Raw genomic sequence first — 17,999 nt, 5'->3', positions numbered from 1 at the left:
CATCGGAAACGGGACTTCAGGAGGCCAAATGTGCGTTCCACCACTTCACGGGTACGTATGTGTGCAGCATTGTAGTTTTCTTCTCCTGGGGTTTGGGGGTTCCGGTATGGAGTCATAAGATGGGGTCCCAGTGCATATGCAGAGTCACCTGGAAGGGAAAAGACAGGAGGATATTAGTCATGCATGTGCCCCTCGTGATGTCTGCATTATGGGGGGGGACAGTCATACCTAACACCCATGTCACTCACCAACCAGCCAGCTGTCCCCATACACATTCTGTTCCAATTCTCTGGAGATGTTGCTGTGACGGTATATGTAGCTGTCATGGCTGGATCCTGGGAATTCGGCACAGACGTGCCATATGAGGCATTGGGCATCCACTATCACCTGTACATTGATTGAATGCCAATGCTTCCTATTGCGGTACATGCGCTCTGTCTCATGGGGGGGCTGTAGTGCCACATGTGTGCAATCAATGGCCCCGATGGTTCATGGGAATCCTGCAATTTTGAAAAAATCGGTCATTGTGTTTATTCGCTGGACCTCCTGGGAGGGTTTGATGAATTGATTGGCCATGCGTCTGAGGATTGCAGGGACAACCTGGTGCACACATCTGCTAATGGAGGATTGTGACATCCCAGCCACACCTCCACTTGTGCGCTGAAAAGAGCCAGTGGCAAGGAAATGGAGTGTTGCCAGTACCTTGATCAGTGGCTGCACTGCATGTGAGCGTTGTGTTGGGCTGGTGAGGTCATCCTGCAGGATTGTGGTTATTTCCATGATGGCTTCACGGTTGAATCTGAAGTTGCGATACACCTCAGAAGCAGCCATGCCAAACACATCTAGGCGTGTGCGGTATACCCTCTCCTGTGCCCTCCTCCTCCTCCTCCGTTCCCTCCTCCTTCTTTGCGCCTCTAAAGTCACTAGTGCAGTTATGTGCATGGATGGCCCTGGCATGTTGGCAGACAGATTGTAGTCTGGCAAGTGTGTGTGCTCAGCTCTTCCTTAATGGTGATGCTTTAGCTGACCTTTACACGGCTGGTGTAAAATTAGGGCTGCTTTTATAAAGTGTAACTTCCCGCCGGGAAACTAACAGAAGTGCACAGGGCGTAATCTACGCCGCACACACCTAATTTTGTGGATCGCCTTATCTCCCTCATTTGCATCTTTGCCTATCAAAACAGCGGCGTGTCTAGCGTATTTTGCGTGCGAAGAAGTGCCGGTGTAATTCTTTTAGGTAGGACGGAAAAACCTGGATTTCAGGCGTATCTCGTTTTGAGGATCAGGCGCAAAGATACGCGCGGCGCTAATTTCAATTACGCCGCGCATCTCGAGTTAAGACGGCGCATCTGCTTTGTGAATCTGGCCCTATGTTTCTTGAGCTTCTTGAGGGCTCTGGTACACTTTTGCAACTCCAACACAACTCCTTCAGTACTGCCACATACAGATTCTCCTCCTCTGGTTCTGGGCATTTGATCCAGCTCTATTTTTACTCTCTATTGACTCCCCATGTGCAACACTACCTTGCTAATTATTATTTTTTTTTTACTTTCAGGCTATGTCCTCCTGCAGGCTCCTCTTCATGTGTACGAAGGGGACAATGTTACACTGAGATGTACTCAGTTTCCTGGGCACGCAGGCAAACTCACTGTATTTTACAATGACAGTATGGTCATTCAAGATTGGTCACTCGAATCTGAACTACTGATTGAAAATATAGACAACACATCTAATCAGAGGTACAAATGCACAAAACAGGTCCAACACCATTTATTGTATTACCTGCACACAGATGAAGTGACCTTTTCAGCCCAAGGTAAATGTACAGAACTTAAAGTGATACTAAGCCTACTGTTTTATTGCCATTATCTCTTCTATTTTCATGATCATGCAACTGTATTTAATGTACTATAAAAAAGCATCTGGGTTCCTTATTTATTTATTGCTGTTCAAAGGTCACATGACATTTCCCAGGGCTAACCCAACAGGGAAAGGTTTGAGGGGGTAGTTTCTAGTACGGGTCCATAATTCAGATGTCCTCTGCTGCTATAGAGCATACACCAGCAGAGGACATCTGGACTATGGACCTGTGCAGGGGCGGAATGACCATTCGGGCACCTGGGCACTGCCCGAGGGCTCCATGCCAGTAGGGGGCCCCATTAAGTTTGCCAGCCTCAGTAAAACCAGGGGCAGTATGTACAAATCTGTGTTTTTTTTTTTAAATCCCAAGATTATAGCTGCCCCGCCTCTCCAGTACCTTTTCAGTGTGTGTATGTATACTGTGTGTGTCTGTGTGTATACTGTGTATGTATACTGTATGTGTGTGTGTGTGTGTGTGTGTATACTGTGTGACTCCATAATTTTCTATTGCCCGGGGCGGCGGGGCCCCATAATCTCCTATTGCTCAGGGGCCCCATGAGTGGTCAGTCCGCCCCTGGACCTGTGTCTGCACAGGGCTGATTGATGCGGTGCCATTCACATGACATAGAAAAAGGCTTTCAAAATAGAGAATCAAAATAAATAATACAATAGCAATTCTGGCCCAGATTCAAGAAGCAATTGCGCCTGCGTAACCATAGGTTACACAGCGCAATTGCTTACTTGCTCCGGCGTTACGAATGCTCCTGATTCAGGAACATCGTAACGCCGGCTGCAGCCTAAAATCTGCGTGGCATAAGGCTCTTATGCCACGCAGATTTTAGGCTGCATTCTTGCGATGACCGCTAGGGGGCACTCCCATTGTGCTCAGTGTATAGTATGCAAATTGCATACTATCACCGATTCACAATGTTGTGCGGGCCCTGCGTACGCAAGTTACGGAGTTTCCGTACGGCGTCTTTAGCGTAAGGCTGCCCCTTCTAATAGTAGGGGCAGCCAATGCTAAAGTATACACGCCGTTCCCGCGTCGTGAAATTTGAATTCACGTAAAAAAGGGGCAAATCGTACCTGAATCTGGGCCAAAGTGTTTTAAAGCTTCATACAAATCTATATTTTAAAGAAAGTGGCCCAGATTCAAGAAGCTATTGCGCCCGCGCAACCATAGGTTGCAAGGCGCAATAGCTGTTTTGCTCCCGCGTAGCGAATGCCCCTGATTCAGGAACATCGCTACGCGGACTGCAGCCTAGGATATGACAGACATAAGCCTCCTTATGCCTTCATATCTCAGGCTGCATTCTTGCGTTGGCCGCTAGGGGGCGCGGCCATTCTGATCGGCGTATAGTATGCAAATTGCATACTACCACCGATTCACAAAAGTTGCGCGGGCCCTGCGCACGCAAGGTACAGAGTTTCCGTACGGCGACTTTAGCACGACTTTAGACGTTCTAGCACATGAGCTGCTTCCACCTGTCCAGGCCCCCCTGTGCTCCCCTTTCTCTTGCAGGCTTCACTGCTCTATTCTTCCGCCAGCCTCTGCAGGTACACAGATGGATGTTTCAGAATACAGAGAGGGGGAAGAGGCTGGTAAATATGTCATTTACTGGCCCCTTCTTTTCCTGAATGAACACAGTGAGTGATTGTTACCAATTACTTATGTGTTCTTTCATCTTTGAAACATAGTAAACTGTATTTACTATGCTTTAGTTTGTAAATGAGCAGGAAGCCTTAGAGCACTTCCTATTTATTTATCTGTGCAGCTGAGGTTGCAGAGAAAGGAACTGATAATTCTAAGTCCTTAGTCACTTTCACCGGGTGGGGCGGTCCAGTCAGGGAGGCTGTATGGTGCCCCATGATTTCTAACAGCAGCCCCGAGTGCATCTAGAAGTCCAAATTAATCCTTACAAAGTCCACGTTACGAAGAATAATGTCCTCTGTTATGTGCTCATATACAGGATCTCACAAAAGTGAGTAAACCCCTCACAATTTTGTAAATATTTTATTATATCTTTTCATGTGACAACACTGAAGAAATTACACTTTCCTACAATGTAAAGTAGTAAGTGTACATCTTGTATAACAGTGTCAATTTTCTGTCCCCTCAAAATAACTCAACACACAGTCATTAATACCTAAACCGCTGGCAACAAAAGTGAGTACACCCCTAAGTGAAAATGTCCAAAGTGGGCCCAATTAGACATTTTGCCTCCCGGGTGTCACGTGACTCGTTAGTGTTACAAGGTCTCAGGTGTGAATGGGGAGCAGATGTGTCAAATTTGGTGTTATCGCTCTCATGCTCTGATACTGGTCACTGGAAGTTCAACAAGGCACCTTATGGCAAAGAACTCTCTAAGGATCTGAAAAAAAGAATTGTTGCTCTACATAAAGATGGCCTAGGCTATAAGAAGATTGCCAAGACCCTGAAACTGAGCTGCAGCACGGTGGCCAAGACCATACAGTGGTTTAACAGGACAGGTTTCACTCAGAAAAGGCCTCACCATGGTTAACTAAAGAAGTTGAGTGCACGTGCTCAGTGTCATATCCAGAGGTTGTCTTTGGGAAACAGACGTATGCAGAGCTCCCAACTGTCCCTGATTTGGAGGGACTGTCCCTGATTTGGAGCAATGTCCCTCTGTCCCTCATTCCTCCTCATTTGTCCCTCATTTTGGTCTGATCTATATATATATATGTGTGTATATAGAATGCACTATTTGTGTTTTTCAGCACTAAACCTTTCATCCAATTTCAAAATTGCTGCATTTGTAACCTCCAAAAGAAAATATAAAGGAATAGTAGTGGTAAAAAAGCACTTGTGGGTTTAACCAATCTTGTTTTTTTGTACAATTCTCCTTTAAGGGGGTGTGACCAGGGGTTGTGTCCTATGCCTGCATACTTTTTCTGATAGATGTCCCTCATTCCCATCTCAAAAAGTTGGGAGGTATGTGTATGAGTGCTTCCAGCATTGCTGCAGAGGTTGAAGGGGTGGGGGGTCAGTCTGTTAGTGCTCAGACCACTGCATCAAATTGGTCTGCATGGCTGTTGTCCCAGAAGAAAGCTCCTTCTAAAGATAATGCACAAGAACGCCCACAAAGAATATGTTTCTACAACACAGAGCTCCACGTCCTGTCAGGGAGAGAGGAGACCGATGCTGTGTCCCTTGTACATAGGGACACAGCATCGGTCACCTCCCCCAGTTAGTCTCTTCCACACACAATAAGAATCACACACAGGGAATACATTTAACCCCTTCCTCTCCCCCTAGTGTTAACCCCTTACCTGCCAGTCACATTTATACAGTAATCAGTTCATTTTTATAGCACTGATCGCTGTATAAATGTGAATGGTCCCAAAATAGTGTCAAAAGTGTCCGATATGCTCGCCACAATATCGCAGGCCTGACAAAAAAATCACAGATCGCCGCCATTACTATTAAAAAAAAAAAAATGTATAAATCTATCCCCTATTTTGTAGGCGCTATAACTTTTGCCAAACCAATCAATATACGCTTATTTAACAAAAATATGTAAAAGAATACGTATCGGCCTAAACTGAGGAAAAAAATATTTTTTAAAAAAGAATTGGGATATTATTATAACAAAAAGTAAAACATATTGGCCCGGATTCAGAAAGAAGTTACGATGGCGTATCTCCAGATACGCTGTCATAACTCCGAATGCGGACCGTCGCAACTCGGTGCCTGATTCATAGAATCAGATTTGCCACACAGTTGCCTAGATACGAGCGGCATAAGTCTCTTACGCCGTTGTATCTAAGTTGCATATTTACGCTGGCCGCTATGTGGCGCTTCCGTAGATTTACGCGTCGAATAGGGTAATGAGCTAGATACGCCGATTCAGAAACGTACGTGCGCCCGGCGTATTTTTTTACGTAAGGCTTTTTTCGGCGTATAGTTACCCCTGCTCTATGAGGCGTAGCCAATGTTGGGTATGGACGTCGGGCCAGTGTTGAATTTTGCGTAGTTTATATCGTTTGCGTAAGTCGTACGCGAATATGGCTGTACGTAAGTTACGTTCACGTCTAAAGCATTGACTATTTGCGGCGTAATTTGGAGCATGCGCACTGGGATATTTTCATGGACGGCGCATGCGCCGTTCGTTAAGAACGTCAATTACGTTGGGTCACGGCTAATTAGCATACAACACGCCCCCTACCAGCCTATTTTGAATTACACGGGCTTACGCCGGCCAATATATGCTACGCCGCCGTAACTTTAGGCGCAAGTTCTTTCTGAATACAGGACTTGCCTCTCAAAGTTACGGCGTAGCGTATATGAGATACGCTACGCCCGCCTCAAGATAGGCAGATGTTTCTGAATCCGGGCCATTGTGTTTTTTTTTAATTTTTTATAGCGCAAAAAATAAAAATCGCAGAGATGATCAAATACCACCAAAAGAAAGCTCTATTTGTGGGAAAAAAATTATAAAAATATAATTTGGGTATAGCGTTGTATGACCAGGCAATTGTCATTCAAAATGCGGCAGCGCTGAAAGCTGAAAATTGGTCTGGGCAGGAAGAGGGTTTAAGTGCACAGTAATGAAGTGGTTAAAGGAACGTATTTAGAAAATAAAAAACAAACCTTTACAACCCCTTTAAGTCACTGAACTCTGTAACCAGGCTTTTCTTTTTACAAGTAGTACGGAGACACAGGAAATGTGAAAAGGTGCCCACAGTTCTACCTGCTTGCTGAATAGACGGCTACATAATATTCATATGCATAAATTTCATATTTACCTGACTTAAAGCGGTAGTTCACCCCCCCCGACACGATTTTACCATCGAGACAGGCATTGTAGCGCGAGCTACAGTATGCCTGTCCCGATTTTTTTAACCCCGGACTTACCTTGTAATCGGAGATCGTATTTTTCGGCTCCCGCGGGGAATGGGCGTGCCTATGGAGAGGGAGGATGATTGACGGCTGGCCCTGGCACGTCACTCTCCCCGAAGACAGCCGGAGTAGGTCTCGGCTCTTCACGGCGCCTGCGCACAGGCTATGCGCACGCGTCGTGAAGACCAAGCCTATTTCGGCTATTTCCGGAGAAGCGTGACGCGCCAGAGCCGGCCGTCAATCATCCTCCGTCTCCATAGGCACGCCCATTCCCCGGTATCTTCGATCTACGCGTACAAGGTGAGTACGGGGGTAAAAATTCGGGACAGGCATACTGTAGCTTGCGCTACAATGCCTGATTTTATGGTAAAATAAAAAAAAAAAAAAATTTTTCGTCGATAGGGTGAACCCCCGCTTTAAATGAAACATTGTTGTTATATTTTCAAAATGCTTTTTATGGGATCTTCAAAATGTTAGTTATGCATTTAAAAAGAAAAATATATAAAACCACTATACATTCCTATATTTGTTTTACATGATTATCTTATTGCAGCTCATAAAAAATTAAACTAACTTTATCCTCAGCTTGCGTTTCAGCGTTCAGGTAGACTGCTTTTTCTCTCCTTCAACATTAGTCATTAAAGGGGTTGCAAAGGTTAATTTTCTATTTACTAAATGGATTTCTTTAATCTAGTGCATTGTTGGTTCACTTACCTTTTCCTTCGATTTCCCTTCTAAATGTTTTTTTTCTTTGTCTGAAATTCTCAATTCCTGTTCCTCCTCAGTAAGCTGTTCTGGCTGACTAACCCCCATGGATGATGGGGGCAAGTTTACTGAGGAGAAACAGTAAATGAGAAATTCAGACAAAGAAAAAAAAACATTTAGAAGAGAAATCGAAGGAAATGATAAGTGAACCAACAATGCACTAGCTTAAAGGAACCTAATTAGAAAATAAAAAACTAACCTTGACCAGATTTTTAAAATAAAATCCGGGGACATATTTTTTTTTTACTAGTAATGGCGGCAATCAGCGACTCTCTGCCCATCGCCGCAGCTGCCCGCCTCACAGCCTGCCAAGTCTCACTCTCCAGGCCCCGGCTACTGCTGGGTGGGGTTCGGAGGAAGATCACTCCGTCAGGGAAGGCAAGGAGATAAGCAGGCAGGCAGCAGGCCGGGACTTGAGCCAAGGCAGAAGAACATGCAAGCATAGCTGAATGGGCATGCACCCGAAACTGAAGAAATATTCCCTCTGCTCCGACCAGCACATGATCAGAAAGGGGCACAGGTAATGGAAAAAATACCCCCCCCCCCCCAAGCCAGTAGGAGTGGGGGGGTGTAATTCAGAATTTTTCCTTTTTTTAATTCTGCACTGACTGTTTTTGAAATTGCCCCAGCCCCTGTTCAAATCCAATCTGGGGACAAAACTGGGGACAGACTTGGTCTTGGGACAGTGTCCTCAACCTGGGGACTGTCCCCTGAAACCGGGATGCATGTCTGGTCACCCTACTTTACAACCCCTTTAAGCCTTTCAGTGGGGATCACATGACTAATGCCTTGTTATTTGGTCAAGCGATTGGCACCAGAAGGATCCCTTTATGTAACCATCAATTTTATATATCAAGTTTAAAAATATTTGGGCATTAAGAATTGATGCAATAACTTGATTCATGAATATTTTTTTCATTTTTGTATTTTAGAGTTGTTCACACCTCCAGTTCTAAGACTGATAGAATGTGATCACACCATGCTAACTTGTGACACCAGCCTCAGTCCACTAAGAGAGACAACAGAATTGCACTTTGCTTTTTATAGAGATGGACAGAATGTTCAGAGTTATAGTACAGCTGGTACATTTTCTATTCCATCTGCCTGGATGAAGGATTCTGGGAGTTACACGTGTCTAGTGAGAACTTCGACCAACGAAGTGGAGAAGACCAGTGTGCCCCTTCACGTAGAAGCTAAAAGGAAAGGTGGGAAAACATAGTGTTGCTTACAATGTCATATAGTTTAATGAGTTTATTGTACTTTTGTTCTTTTTTTGTGTTTGTAGGCGGGGTATACCAGTGGCGTAGCGTCAGTTGTCAGCGCCCGGGGCAAGGAAAGTAATTTGCGCCCCCTAACCTGCAGACTTTTAGCACTCTATTTGAGTCCTGTCCCTTCCTACAATAGTATTGACCAGCCTGATTCCTACACTGACCACTACACTAACCTACCGGATTCATATACTGACCACTACACTACACTGACCTACCTGATTCCCATACTGACCACTATACTACACTGACCACTATACTAACCACTTTACTATACTGACCACTACACCACACTGACCTACCCGATTTCTATACTGACCACTATACTACACTGACCACTTTACTATACTGACCACTACACTGACCTACCTGATTCCTATACTGACCACTATACTACACTGACCACTATACTAACCACTTTACTATACTGACCACTATACCACACTGACCTACCCGATTTCTATACTGACCACTACACTACACTGACCACTATACTACACTGACCACTACACTAACCACTATAGTGCACTGACCACTATACTGACCACTACACTACACTGACCACTATACTACACTGACCACTATACTACACTAAACTGACCACTATACCAACCACTATACTACACTGACCACTATACTACACTGACCACTATACTATACTGACCTACCTGATTCCTATACTGACCACTACACTACACTGACCACTATACTACACTGACCACTACACTAACCACTATAGTGCACTGACCACTATACTTCACTGACCACTATACTAACCACTACACTACACTGACCACTATACTAACCACTACACTACACTGACCACTATACTACACTGACCACTATACTACACTACACTGACCACTATACTATACTGACCTACCTGATTCCTATACTGACCACTACACTATACTGACCACTATACTACACTGACCACTATACTGACCACTACACTATACTAACCAGGCCCGGACTGGGACAAAAAATAGGCCCGGGAATTTTTAGACTAAGCAGCCAAATTTTCCAGGGGCAGGGTGTGTCGCCATTCGCGGGGGTAGCTGGTGTCGATCCTCTACACTGTAATGTGCAGGGACACTGTGATATAGAGGGGACTGCACTGTAAAGGGGCACTGCAATGATTACAGTGCCCCTTTACAGTGAAATCGGCTTTTTATCAGTGTCCCAGTCCTATTGTGGCCAAATAATGCTAGTACTCTATGTCTCCTATTGTGCCTACACTGCCCAGTGACACTTACCTGCTCTCTCTCTGGTGGTGCTAGACAGCATTACGCTCTCTCTCTGGTGGAGTGGGTACAGCGTGGCTCTCTGGTGGTGCGGGTACAGCATGGCTCTCTCTGGTGGTGCGGGTACAGCGTGGCTCTCTCTGGTGGTGCGGGTACAGTGTGGCTCTCTGGTGGTGCGGGTACAGCGTGGCTCTCTCTCTCTGGTGGTGCGGGTACAGAGTGGCTCTCTCTCTGGTGGTGCGGGTACAGCGTGGCTCTCTCTCTCTGGTGGTGCGGGTACAGCGTGGCTCTCTCTCTGGTGGTGCGGGTACAGCGTGGCTCTCTCTCTCTCTGGTGGTGCGGGTACAGCGTGTCTCTCTCTGGTGGTGCGGGTACAGCGTGGCTCTCTGGTGGTGCGGGTACAGCGTGGCTCTCTGGTGGTGCGGGTACAGCGTGGCTCTCTCTGGTGGTGCGGGTAAAGCATGGCTCTCTCTCTGGTGGTGCGGGTACAGCGTGGCTCTCTCTCTGGTGGTGCGGGTACAGCGTGGCTCTCTCTCTGGTGCGGGTACAGCGTGGCTCTCTCTCTGGTGGTGCGGGTACAGCCTGGTTCTCTCTCTGGTGTTGCGGGTACAGCATGGCTCTCTGGTGGTGTGGGTACAGCATGGCTCTCTCTGGTGGTGCGGGTACAGCGTGGCTTTTGTGGCTCTCTTTGGTGGTGCGGGTACAGCAGGGCTCTCTGGTGGTGTGGGTACAGCGTGGCTCTCTGGTGGTACGGGTACAGCGTGGCTCTCTCTAGTGATGCTGGGGCTATTAGTTCCCCCAGTCTTCTTTCTGTTTCCATGTCTCCTGTAGCTGCTACAGTGTACCACTGACTCCTCACCTTGTTTCCGGGTTTTCTCTTTTTCCGCAGCAGAGTGCATGCTGGGGACTGTAGTCTGCTCTCTGCTGAGAAAAACTGGGCCAATGGGGAGGGAAAAAAAACGGGCAGGAAAAGACTTCTCTTCCCCGTGTTGCTGACATGAAAAAGAGAGGGGGCGGCAGGGGAAACCTCCAGACAGCAGCCTGCAGCTCTCCCCACCCTATCCCACCTGTGCGGACGCGCATGGACGAGGAGGAGTGGAGAGCGGAACTATAAGAGGGGGCCAGCAACATCTCACGATCACAAGGGAGAACCTTCTTTTCTGTGGAGGAGGAGAACACGGCGGCATCTCAAAATCCATTTCTGTCTTTCCCGCGGTTCACTGTGATTGGGGGGCGGGGCTGGCCTGTTAGCGATCGCGGTTGCTCCTGATGTCCCGCCTTTGCCCAATCACAGGGTGCAGGAGACTGAACATGGGCGGAGGCGGGACATTAGAATCTACCGCGATCATGGACAGGCTAGCCCTGCCGCTGCACATGACCCCATACGCCCAATCACGGGGCGCCTGAGACTGAACATGGGGGCAATGCACGGGGACACAGGAAAGTACATTTAGGAGGAGGCAGCCAGTGTGACACATACTGGCGGGCGCCCCCTAAATGTTGCGCCCGGTGCCACAGCCCCCCCTGCACCCCCCACGCTACGCCAGTGGGGTATACAGAGGGAGTGGTTTTAACTCTCCTTGGGGGAAGACTTTGCAGATTTTCAGCGATGAGCTTGTGAATCAACTTCCCCATAAGGGGATTTACAAGCTCTGCAGCTACCATCTGTAAGCATGTATACAGTAGGTTAGAGTAAGTGGCTTTCCATGTAAGTCATAACTATTAGACTGCATTCACACCTGAGCGTTTTCAGCTCATAAAACGCCTGAAAGGCGCCCAACAAGCAAAATCCCATTAATTTCAATGGCACCTGTTCACATCTTTGTTTTTTGTCACCTGAAGCAAAATGCCTGAAAAATGCCTTAAGCTCAAAAAAGAACATGAGCTTCTTTGCGGCAAAATTGCATGAAAAATTGGATAAAAACGTGCGGCTTTGAAACGCTCAGGTGTGAATGCAGCCTAATGCCGCGTACACGTGATCAGTAGAGTTGAGCGGACACCTGGATGTTCGGGTTCGGCGGGTTCGGCCGAACTTCGGAAAAAAGTCCGGGTTCGGGACCCGAACTTGACCCGAACACCATTGAAATAAACTTAGAACTGTCCCTGCACAAAGTGTCATTTCTGAAAGGAAAAAAAGTCATTTAAAACCGGCTTTGCGGCTATAATGAATTGTCGGCTTTGCGGCTATAATGAATTGTCGGCTTCGGCAATTCAGAGAGGATTCATTCATAAGAAAAAAAAATAGTGTGGGGGTCCCCCCAAATTTAATTACCAGGCCCTTCAGGTCTGGCATGGATATTAAGGGGAACCCCGCCGTCAATTTAAAAAAAAAATGACGTGGAGTTCCCCCCAAATATCCATTCCAGACCCTTCAGGTCTGGTGTGGATTTTAACTACTACCCCACCGCGCCATAGCGAAAATACTGCTACAGCGCGGTGGAGTTATTCCGGGACGACGTCCCTGGGACGTCCTCCCAGAATCCTTCACTCGCGCGCCCCCTGGGGCGCGCTCCCGGAATCATCTGTGAGCGCCGGGTCTAGAAGACCCGGCGCATCACAGATCGCGGTAAATCGCCGCTGATAGCGGCGGTTTACCACGTGATCGCTCCGTCAAATGACGGAGCGATCACTTGTAAACAAACCGGCGTCATGTCATGACGCCGGTTCCTCCCTCTCCTCTCTGTACCGATCGGTACAGTGTGAGAGGAGAGGGGGGAGAGCGGCAGCAGCAGCTGCTGTGGGATGGATCTGTGACACATGCATTCACAGATCCATCCCTCCCTCCCTGTGCAATACTCTGCAATTAACCCCTCATACTCTGCAATATCCCCATACCCCCCATACTCTGCAATTAACCCCTCATACTCTGCAATACCCCCATACCCCCCATACTCTGCATTTAACCCCCCATACTCTGCATTTAACCCCCCATACTCTGCATTTAACCCCCCATACTCTGCAATTAACCCCCCCATACTCTGCAATTAACCCCCCCATACTCTGCAATACCACTCAATACTCCGCAATACCACCCAATACTCCGCAATACCTGCTAATATGACAGAAACGAGATTTTTTTTTTTTTTTTTACAGAATTTTCAGTGTTTTTTCTTTTATAGCGCAAAAAATAAAAATCGCAGAGGTGATCAAATACCACCAAAAGAAAGCTCTATTTGTGGGAAAAAAAGGACAAAAATTTCAGATGGGCACAATGTTGTATGACTGAGTAATTGTCATTCCAATTGTGAGAGCACCGAAAGCTGAAAATTGGTCTGGTGAGGAAGGGGGTTTAAGTGCCCAGTGGTCAAGAGGTTAAGGGGAACTCCACCCCAAATTTAAAAAAAAAAATGGCATGGAGTTCCCCCCAAAATCCACAACAGACCCTTATCCAAGCACGTTAACCTGGCCGGCCGCTGAAAAGAGGGGGGGACAGAGTGCGGCCCCCCCTCTCCTGAACCGTACCAGGCCACATGCCCTCAGCATGGGGAGGATGTCCCCATGTTGATGGAGACAAGGGCCTCATCCCCACAACCCTTGCCCGTGGTTGTGGGGGTCTGCGGGCGGGGGGCTTATCAGAATCTGGAAGACCCCTTTAACAAAGGGGACCCCCAGATCCTGCCCCCCCCCCCATGTAAATTGGTAATGGGGTACACTGTACCCCTACCATTTCACGAAGGAAGTGTGTGTAAATTCTTGTAAAAAAAACACACAGTCACTGTAGAAAAAAGTCCTTGTTTAATAAAAAAAAGAAAAAAAAAATCCACTCTCGATCCGGCTCCCCGGTCCAACGTTGTCTGTATCCAGCGACGGGTGATCTTTCCGGTCCAGCGATGAGAAATCCATCCATTTAGAGCAGCATCGCCAACCTTCTCTCTCCGCTGGATACATCCCAGCTGAATGAGACGGCCGGAGTTTTGACATTTCTTATATAGGGGAGGCGGGGCCACCCATCACGTGACCCCGTCCCCCTCTGACGCACACTCTGCTACATCACTGGGAAAGCCCAGACATTCCTCTTGCGTCAGGAATCATAAAAATATATAAAAAAAAAAAAAAATCAAAAGTACCCCTGCAAATTAATTTTGGCGGCGTTTGCTCCGTCTGGGCTGCCCACGGGCACGGACATGGCCACGGCCACGGCCAACTGGAGAATCTTTATGGGGGGGGTGTTAGCAGGGGAGGGAGTATCTTCATGGGGGGGTGAGTGAGCAGGGGAAGGAGGAGCCTCCCCTGGTGTCTGTCCTCCTGCTGGCCTGCCCTCCAAGGCCACTGCTATCCTTGTGAGACAGACAGTGACGGCAGCCGTATTGGCCTGGCCAGCCTGGGTATTGTCCTGGACAGCCCGGGTATTGTCCTGCACAGCCTGGGTCAGGGCAGTCACCTCCTGGGCCACGCCTGTTGTGGTGGTCTGCAGCTCACACAAACATGTGATGACCGCCAATGAGTTGGTGGCCACATCACCGAGTGACTCCTTCATTACACCCAGGCTGTGCTCCATCTGGGTCAGAGTGACTTTTATCTGACCCAGAGTGTGGGTCTGCCGGGCATTGTCCTTCTGCAGACTGGCCGGCAGACGCTCGGCCACCCCCCTGGTCTCCTGGGTCGCCATCCTGCCTGCCCCTGAGGCTTGTGGCCTGGGAGGAGGGGGGAGAGTGACCCTTGTGGGTTGCGGCCTGTTGGGGGAGGAGTGGGAGGGGCTACCCCTGATGGTGGCCTGACTGCTGCCAGCCTCTGGGGTAGGCTCTGGAGTAGCCTCAAGTGTAGCCTCAAGGGTATCCTCAAAGGTCATCATATCAGAGGCCAAAAGGACTTCCCGGCCAATTTGAAGATCTTCTTCCTCCACCCCCTCATCCTCCTCCCCCTCATCCTCCTCCCCCTCAACCTCCTCATGAGGGGAGGTTTGGCCACTCCCCTCCCCTGGGGAATCCTCAGCAGCCTCTTGTCCTTGGGGTGGTGCAGCAGCCTGGCCTGATGGGCCTGCAATCTCCTGGTCATCTGTGGAGGACACAAAACAATTACAGGTTTGAGGATCCACACACTTGGCACATCTTCCCTTCCCCCACCCACACATGCTAATCACCAGATAGAAAAAACAAAAACTTACCTGGCCCCACAGGAACACCTGTCTGATATCCACGCAGGCCCACCACCTGCTCTGGCTGGAAACACCGGGCCACTGCCCATTCCTCCTCACTCAGACGGATGGGGCAGGGTCCCCCTCCTCCAGTGCCCCTGGCATGGGCATTGATCTTAGCCACCTTGTTCCAGACCACGCTCTTAAGATCGTTTATCTTTTTTTGGATGCCAGCGGGGGTCCTCGTCTCCCCCCCCGCCGCATTGATCTGATCCGTTATCTTTTTTAGAATCGCCATCCTTTGGGCCGGGGAGGTGTTCCGGCTCTCAGGCCCATGTAAATAGCACCCATATAGGACGATGGACCTAGCAAGGATTTGCTTCTCAACCTGATTAAAATTGAGCTTCCTGCGCTTGGGTGCCATCACAGACACCACTCAGCAACAAGAAGAAACTCACAGGACAAACAAACAAAAATACACACACAACAAACAAACAAAAAAACTCACAGAAGAAACACACAAAAAGCAAAACACACAAGCAGACAGCTACTACAAATTCAAAAACAAACACGCAAAAAACAAACACAAAATACAATCAGAAAAAAACAAACACAATATACAATCAGAAAAAAAAAATACACTCAGAAAAAAACAAACACAAAATACACTTAGCAGAAACAAACCAACTACAATCTAATACTCCTCCAAAACTTCTCTATCACACACAACTCACCAACAAACACCGACAAACATTCAGAGCAGAAGCAACTTGCTCTAGGAAGGGTAACACAGGGAAATACTTTTGCAAGGGAAGTGTGTTTGACTGGGGCTATTTATACACAGGGCGATCCTCAAACTAAGTATGCTTGGCCTTTTACCTATCTCACTGATTGCGCCAAGCAAAGTTCTGCACATGCCCAGTGAGGTGCAGATTTTGTGCGCGCATGCGCAGTACGGCCGGCCCTTCATTTGCATGGGGTCACGGCTCATTACAATGAAGCACGCCCACTTCCTTCCCACTTGCAATAACCCCGCCTTACGCCTCGGAATTTAAGTTACGCAAGCACAATTTTGTGCGCAAATGCGCTGTGGATACGGCAATTAGGGCGCCGTAACTTAAATGACATAAGTTTTGAGTAACTTAATTTGCGGCGCTGGCTGTGGATCTGGCCCTAAATTTTTATCATTTTGTACTCACAAATAGAGCTTTCTTTTGGTGGTATTTGATCACCTCTGGGATATTTATTTTCTGAAAAGAAAAAAAAAATGACTGAAAATTTAGAAATTTTTTTTTTTGTTTCTGTTATAAAACATTGTAAATAAGTATGTTTTCTCCTTCACTGATGGGCACTGATGGTACTGCACTGACGGGCACTGATAAGGCGGCACTGATGTGGAGGCATTGATGGGCACTAATATGCGGCACGGATGGGCACTGATAGGTGGCACGGATAGGCGACATGGATGGACTTGGATAGGCGGCACGGATGGGCATGGATAGGTGGCACAGATAGGCACAGATAGGCAGCACGGCTGGGCACGGATAGGCGGCACGGACGGGCACGGATAGGCAGTATGGACAGGCACGGATAGGCGGCACGGATGGGCTCTGATAGGCGGCATGGATGGGCACTGATAGGCGGCATGGATGGGGACTGATAGGTGGCACGGATGGGCATAGATGGGCACTATTGTATGTGTTGTACTGATGGATGCCAATCAGTGCCAAACAATGCCTGCCAATCAGTGATGCCCATTGTGGGCACTGATTGGCATCCATTGCGGCACTGATTGGCATCCATTTTTTGTGTCCTCCTCATCCCTGGTGGTCACAGGAGCAGCCGATCGGCTCTCCTCTACTCGCGTCTGACAGACGCGAGTGAGGAAAAGCCAATTACCGGCTTTTCCTATTTACATCGTGATCAGCCGTGATTGGACACAGCTGATCACGTGGTAAAGAGTCTCCGTGAGAGACTCTTTACCTTGATCGGTGTTGTGGGGTGTCAGACCCCGGGGGCGCGCAGCGGCTCAGAATCCTGAGGACGTCATATGATGTCCAGTCAGGATTCTACAACCACTTTGCCGACGTCAATATGTCATTGGCGGGCAGCAAGTGGTTAATATCACTTTATGGTTGGAAGATGACTTCATTGTCTGGAGCTCGAACACAATTTTCAGATAATCCCAAGAGCTGGCGCTAAGCTTCTATTGCTGGAATTAAGTTAAAGCGAACCTTCAGTAATTTTTTTTAACTTTGCATCTATTACTGCCCGTACTTTGGATAGTAAAACATTTTTTTCTGCCATTAAATACCTTACACAGCCCACTTCCTGTTTCTTTTCTGGTAAAAGGCCTAGGCTTATGACATCATGCACAGCTCTCTCTCTAACTCTCGTGAGAGTTTGCCAGGATGGGAGGGGTGATGAGTCATAGGAGGGCCAATCAGAGCTGCAGGGCTGCAGAGCTGGAGGTGTGCCTCTGTGTGTCTGTGTAAATCCAGGAAGTGAACAGGCAGCAGCTTCATCTCCCCACAGTTAAAATGGTTGCAGCCAGACTCTGCAGCATATTTGACAAGTACAGAATCATAGTATATATAAAATAATATGCAAAGTGGTTGGAGGGAAGCTTCAGAATGGCAAAGATGTTTTTATTACAAATTATGTGAGTAGACTGCAGTTCCTCTTTAAATCGGAGGTTCACACAAAAAGTGAACCTCCGCTTTTTGGATCCCTACCATCCCTGAGACAGGTATTTGCACCACTTCCGGGTTCTGATCCCCGCGGGGGATCCAGCCTGTCACGTCACCCCCCCCCCCCCACACTGTCTTTTGGGAAACACTGGGCCAGATCCTCAAAAGAGATACTCCGACTTAACTGCTGTTCAGTCTGTGTGTAACTTTGGAAACGATCCTCAAAAGGCTTTTTCC

At 47.9% G+C, this 17,999-nt stretch overlaps 1 protein-coding gene across 6 annotated transcripts in view; it reads left to right on the top strand.

Annotated features, from left to right (window-relative positions):
- The window catches only part of LOC120920481 (Fc receptor-like protein 3), a 224,045-nt gene that overhangs the window by 146,387 nt on the left and 59,659 nt on the right, over positions 1 to 17,999 (top strand). For 5 of the 6 annotated variants that reach the window (XM_040332595.1, XM_040332599.1, XM_040332596.1 and 2 more), the window contains 2 exons: positions 1,556 to 1,816; positions 8,419 to 8,691. In XM_040332595.1, the coding sequence (XP_040188529.1) occupies positions 1,556 to 1,816; positions 8,419 to 8,691 (534 nt within the window). The remainder of the gene's footprint in view (positions 1 to 1,555; positions 1,817 to 8,418; positions 8,692 to 17,999) is intronic. The other variant, XM_040332601.1, reaches the window with a different exon arrangement.

Source organism: Rana temporaria, chromosome 13 (genome assembly GCF_905171775.1).
Source record: "Rana temporaria chromosome 13, aRanTem1.1, whole genome shotgun sequence".
NCBI classification, from domain to species: Eukaryota; Metazoa; Chordata; class Amphibia; order Anura; family Ranidae; genus Rana; species Rana temporaria.
The sequence above is the reverse complement of the archived record's forward strand: the minus strand, read 5'-3'. Positions and strand labels throughout refer to the sequence as shown.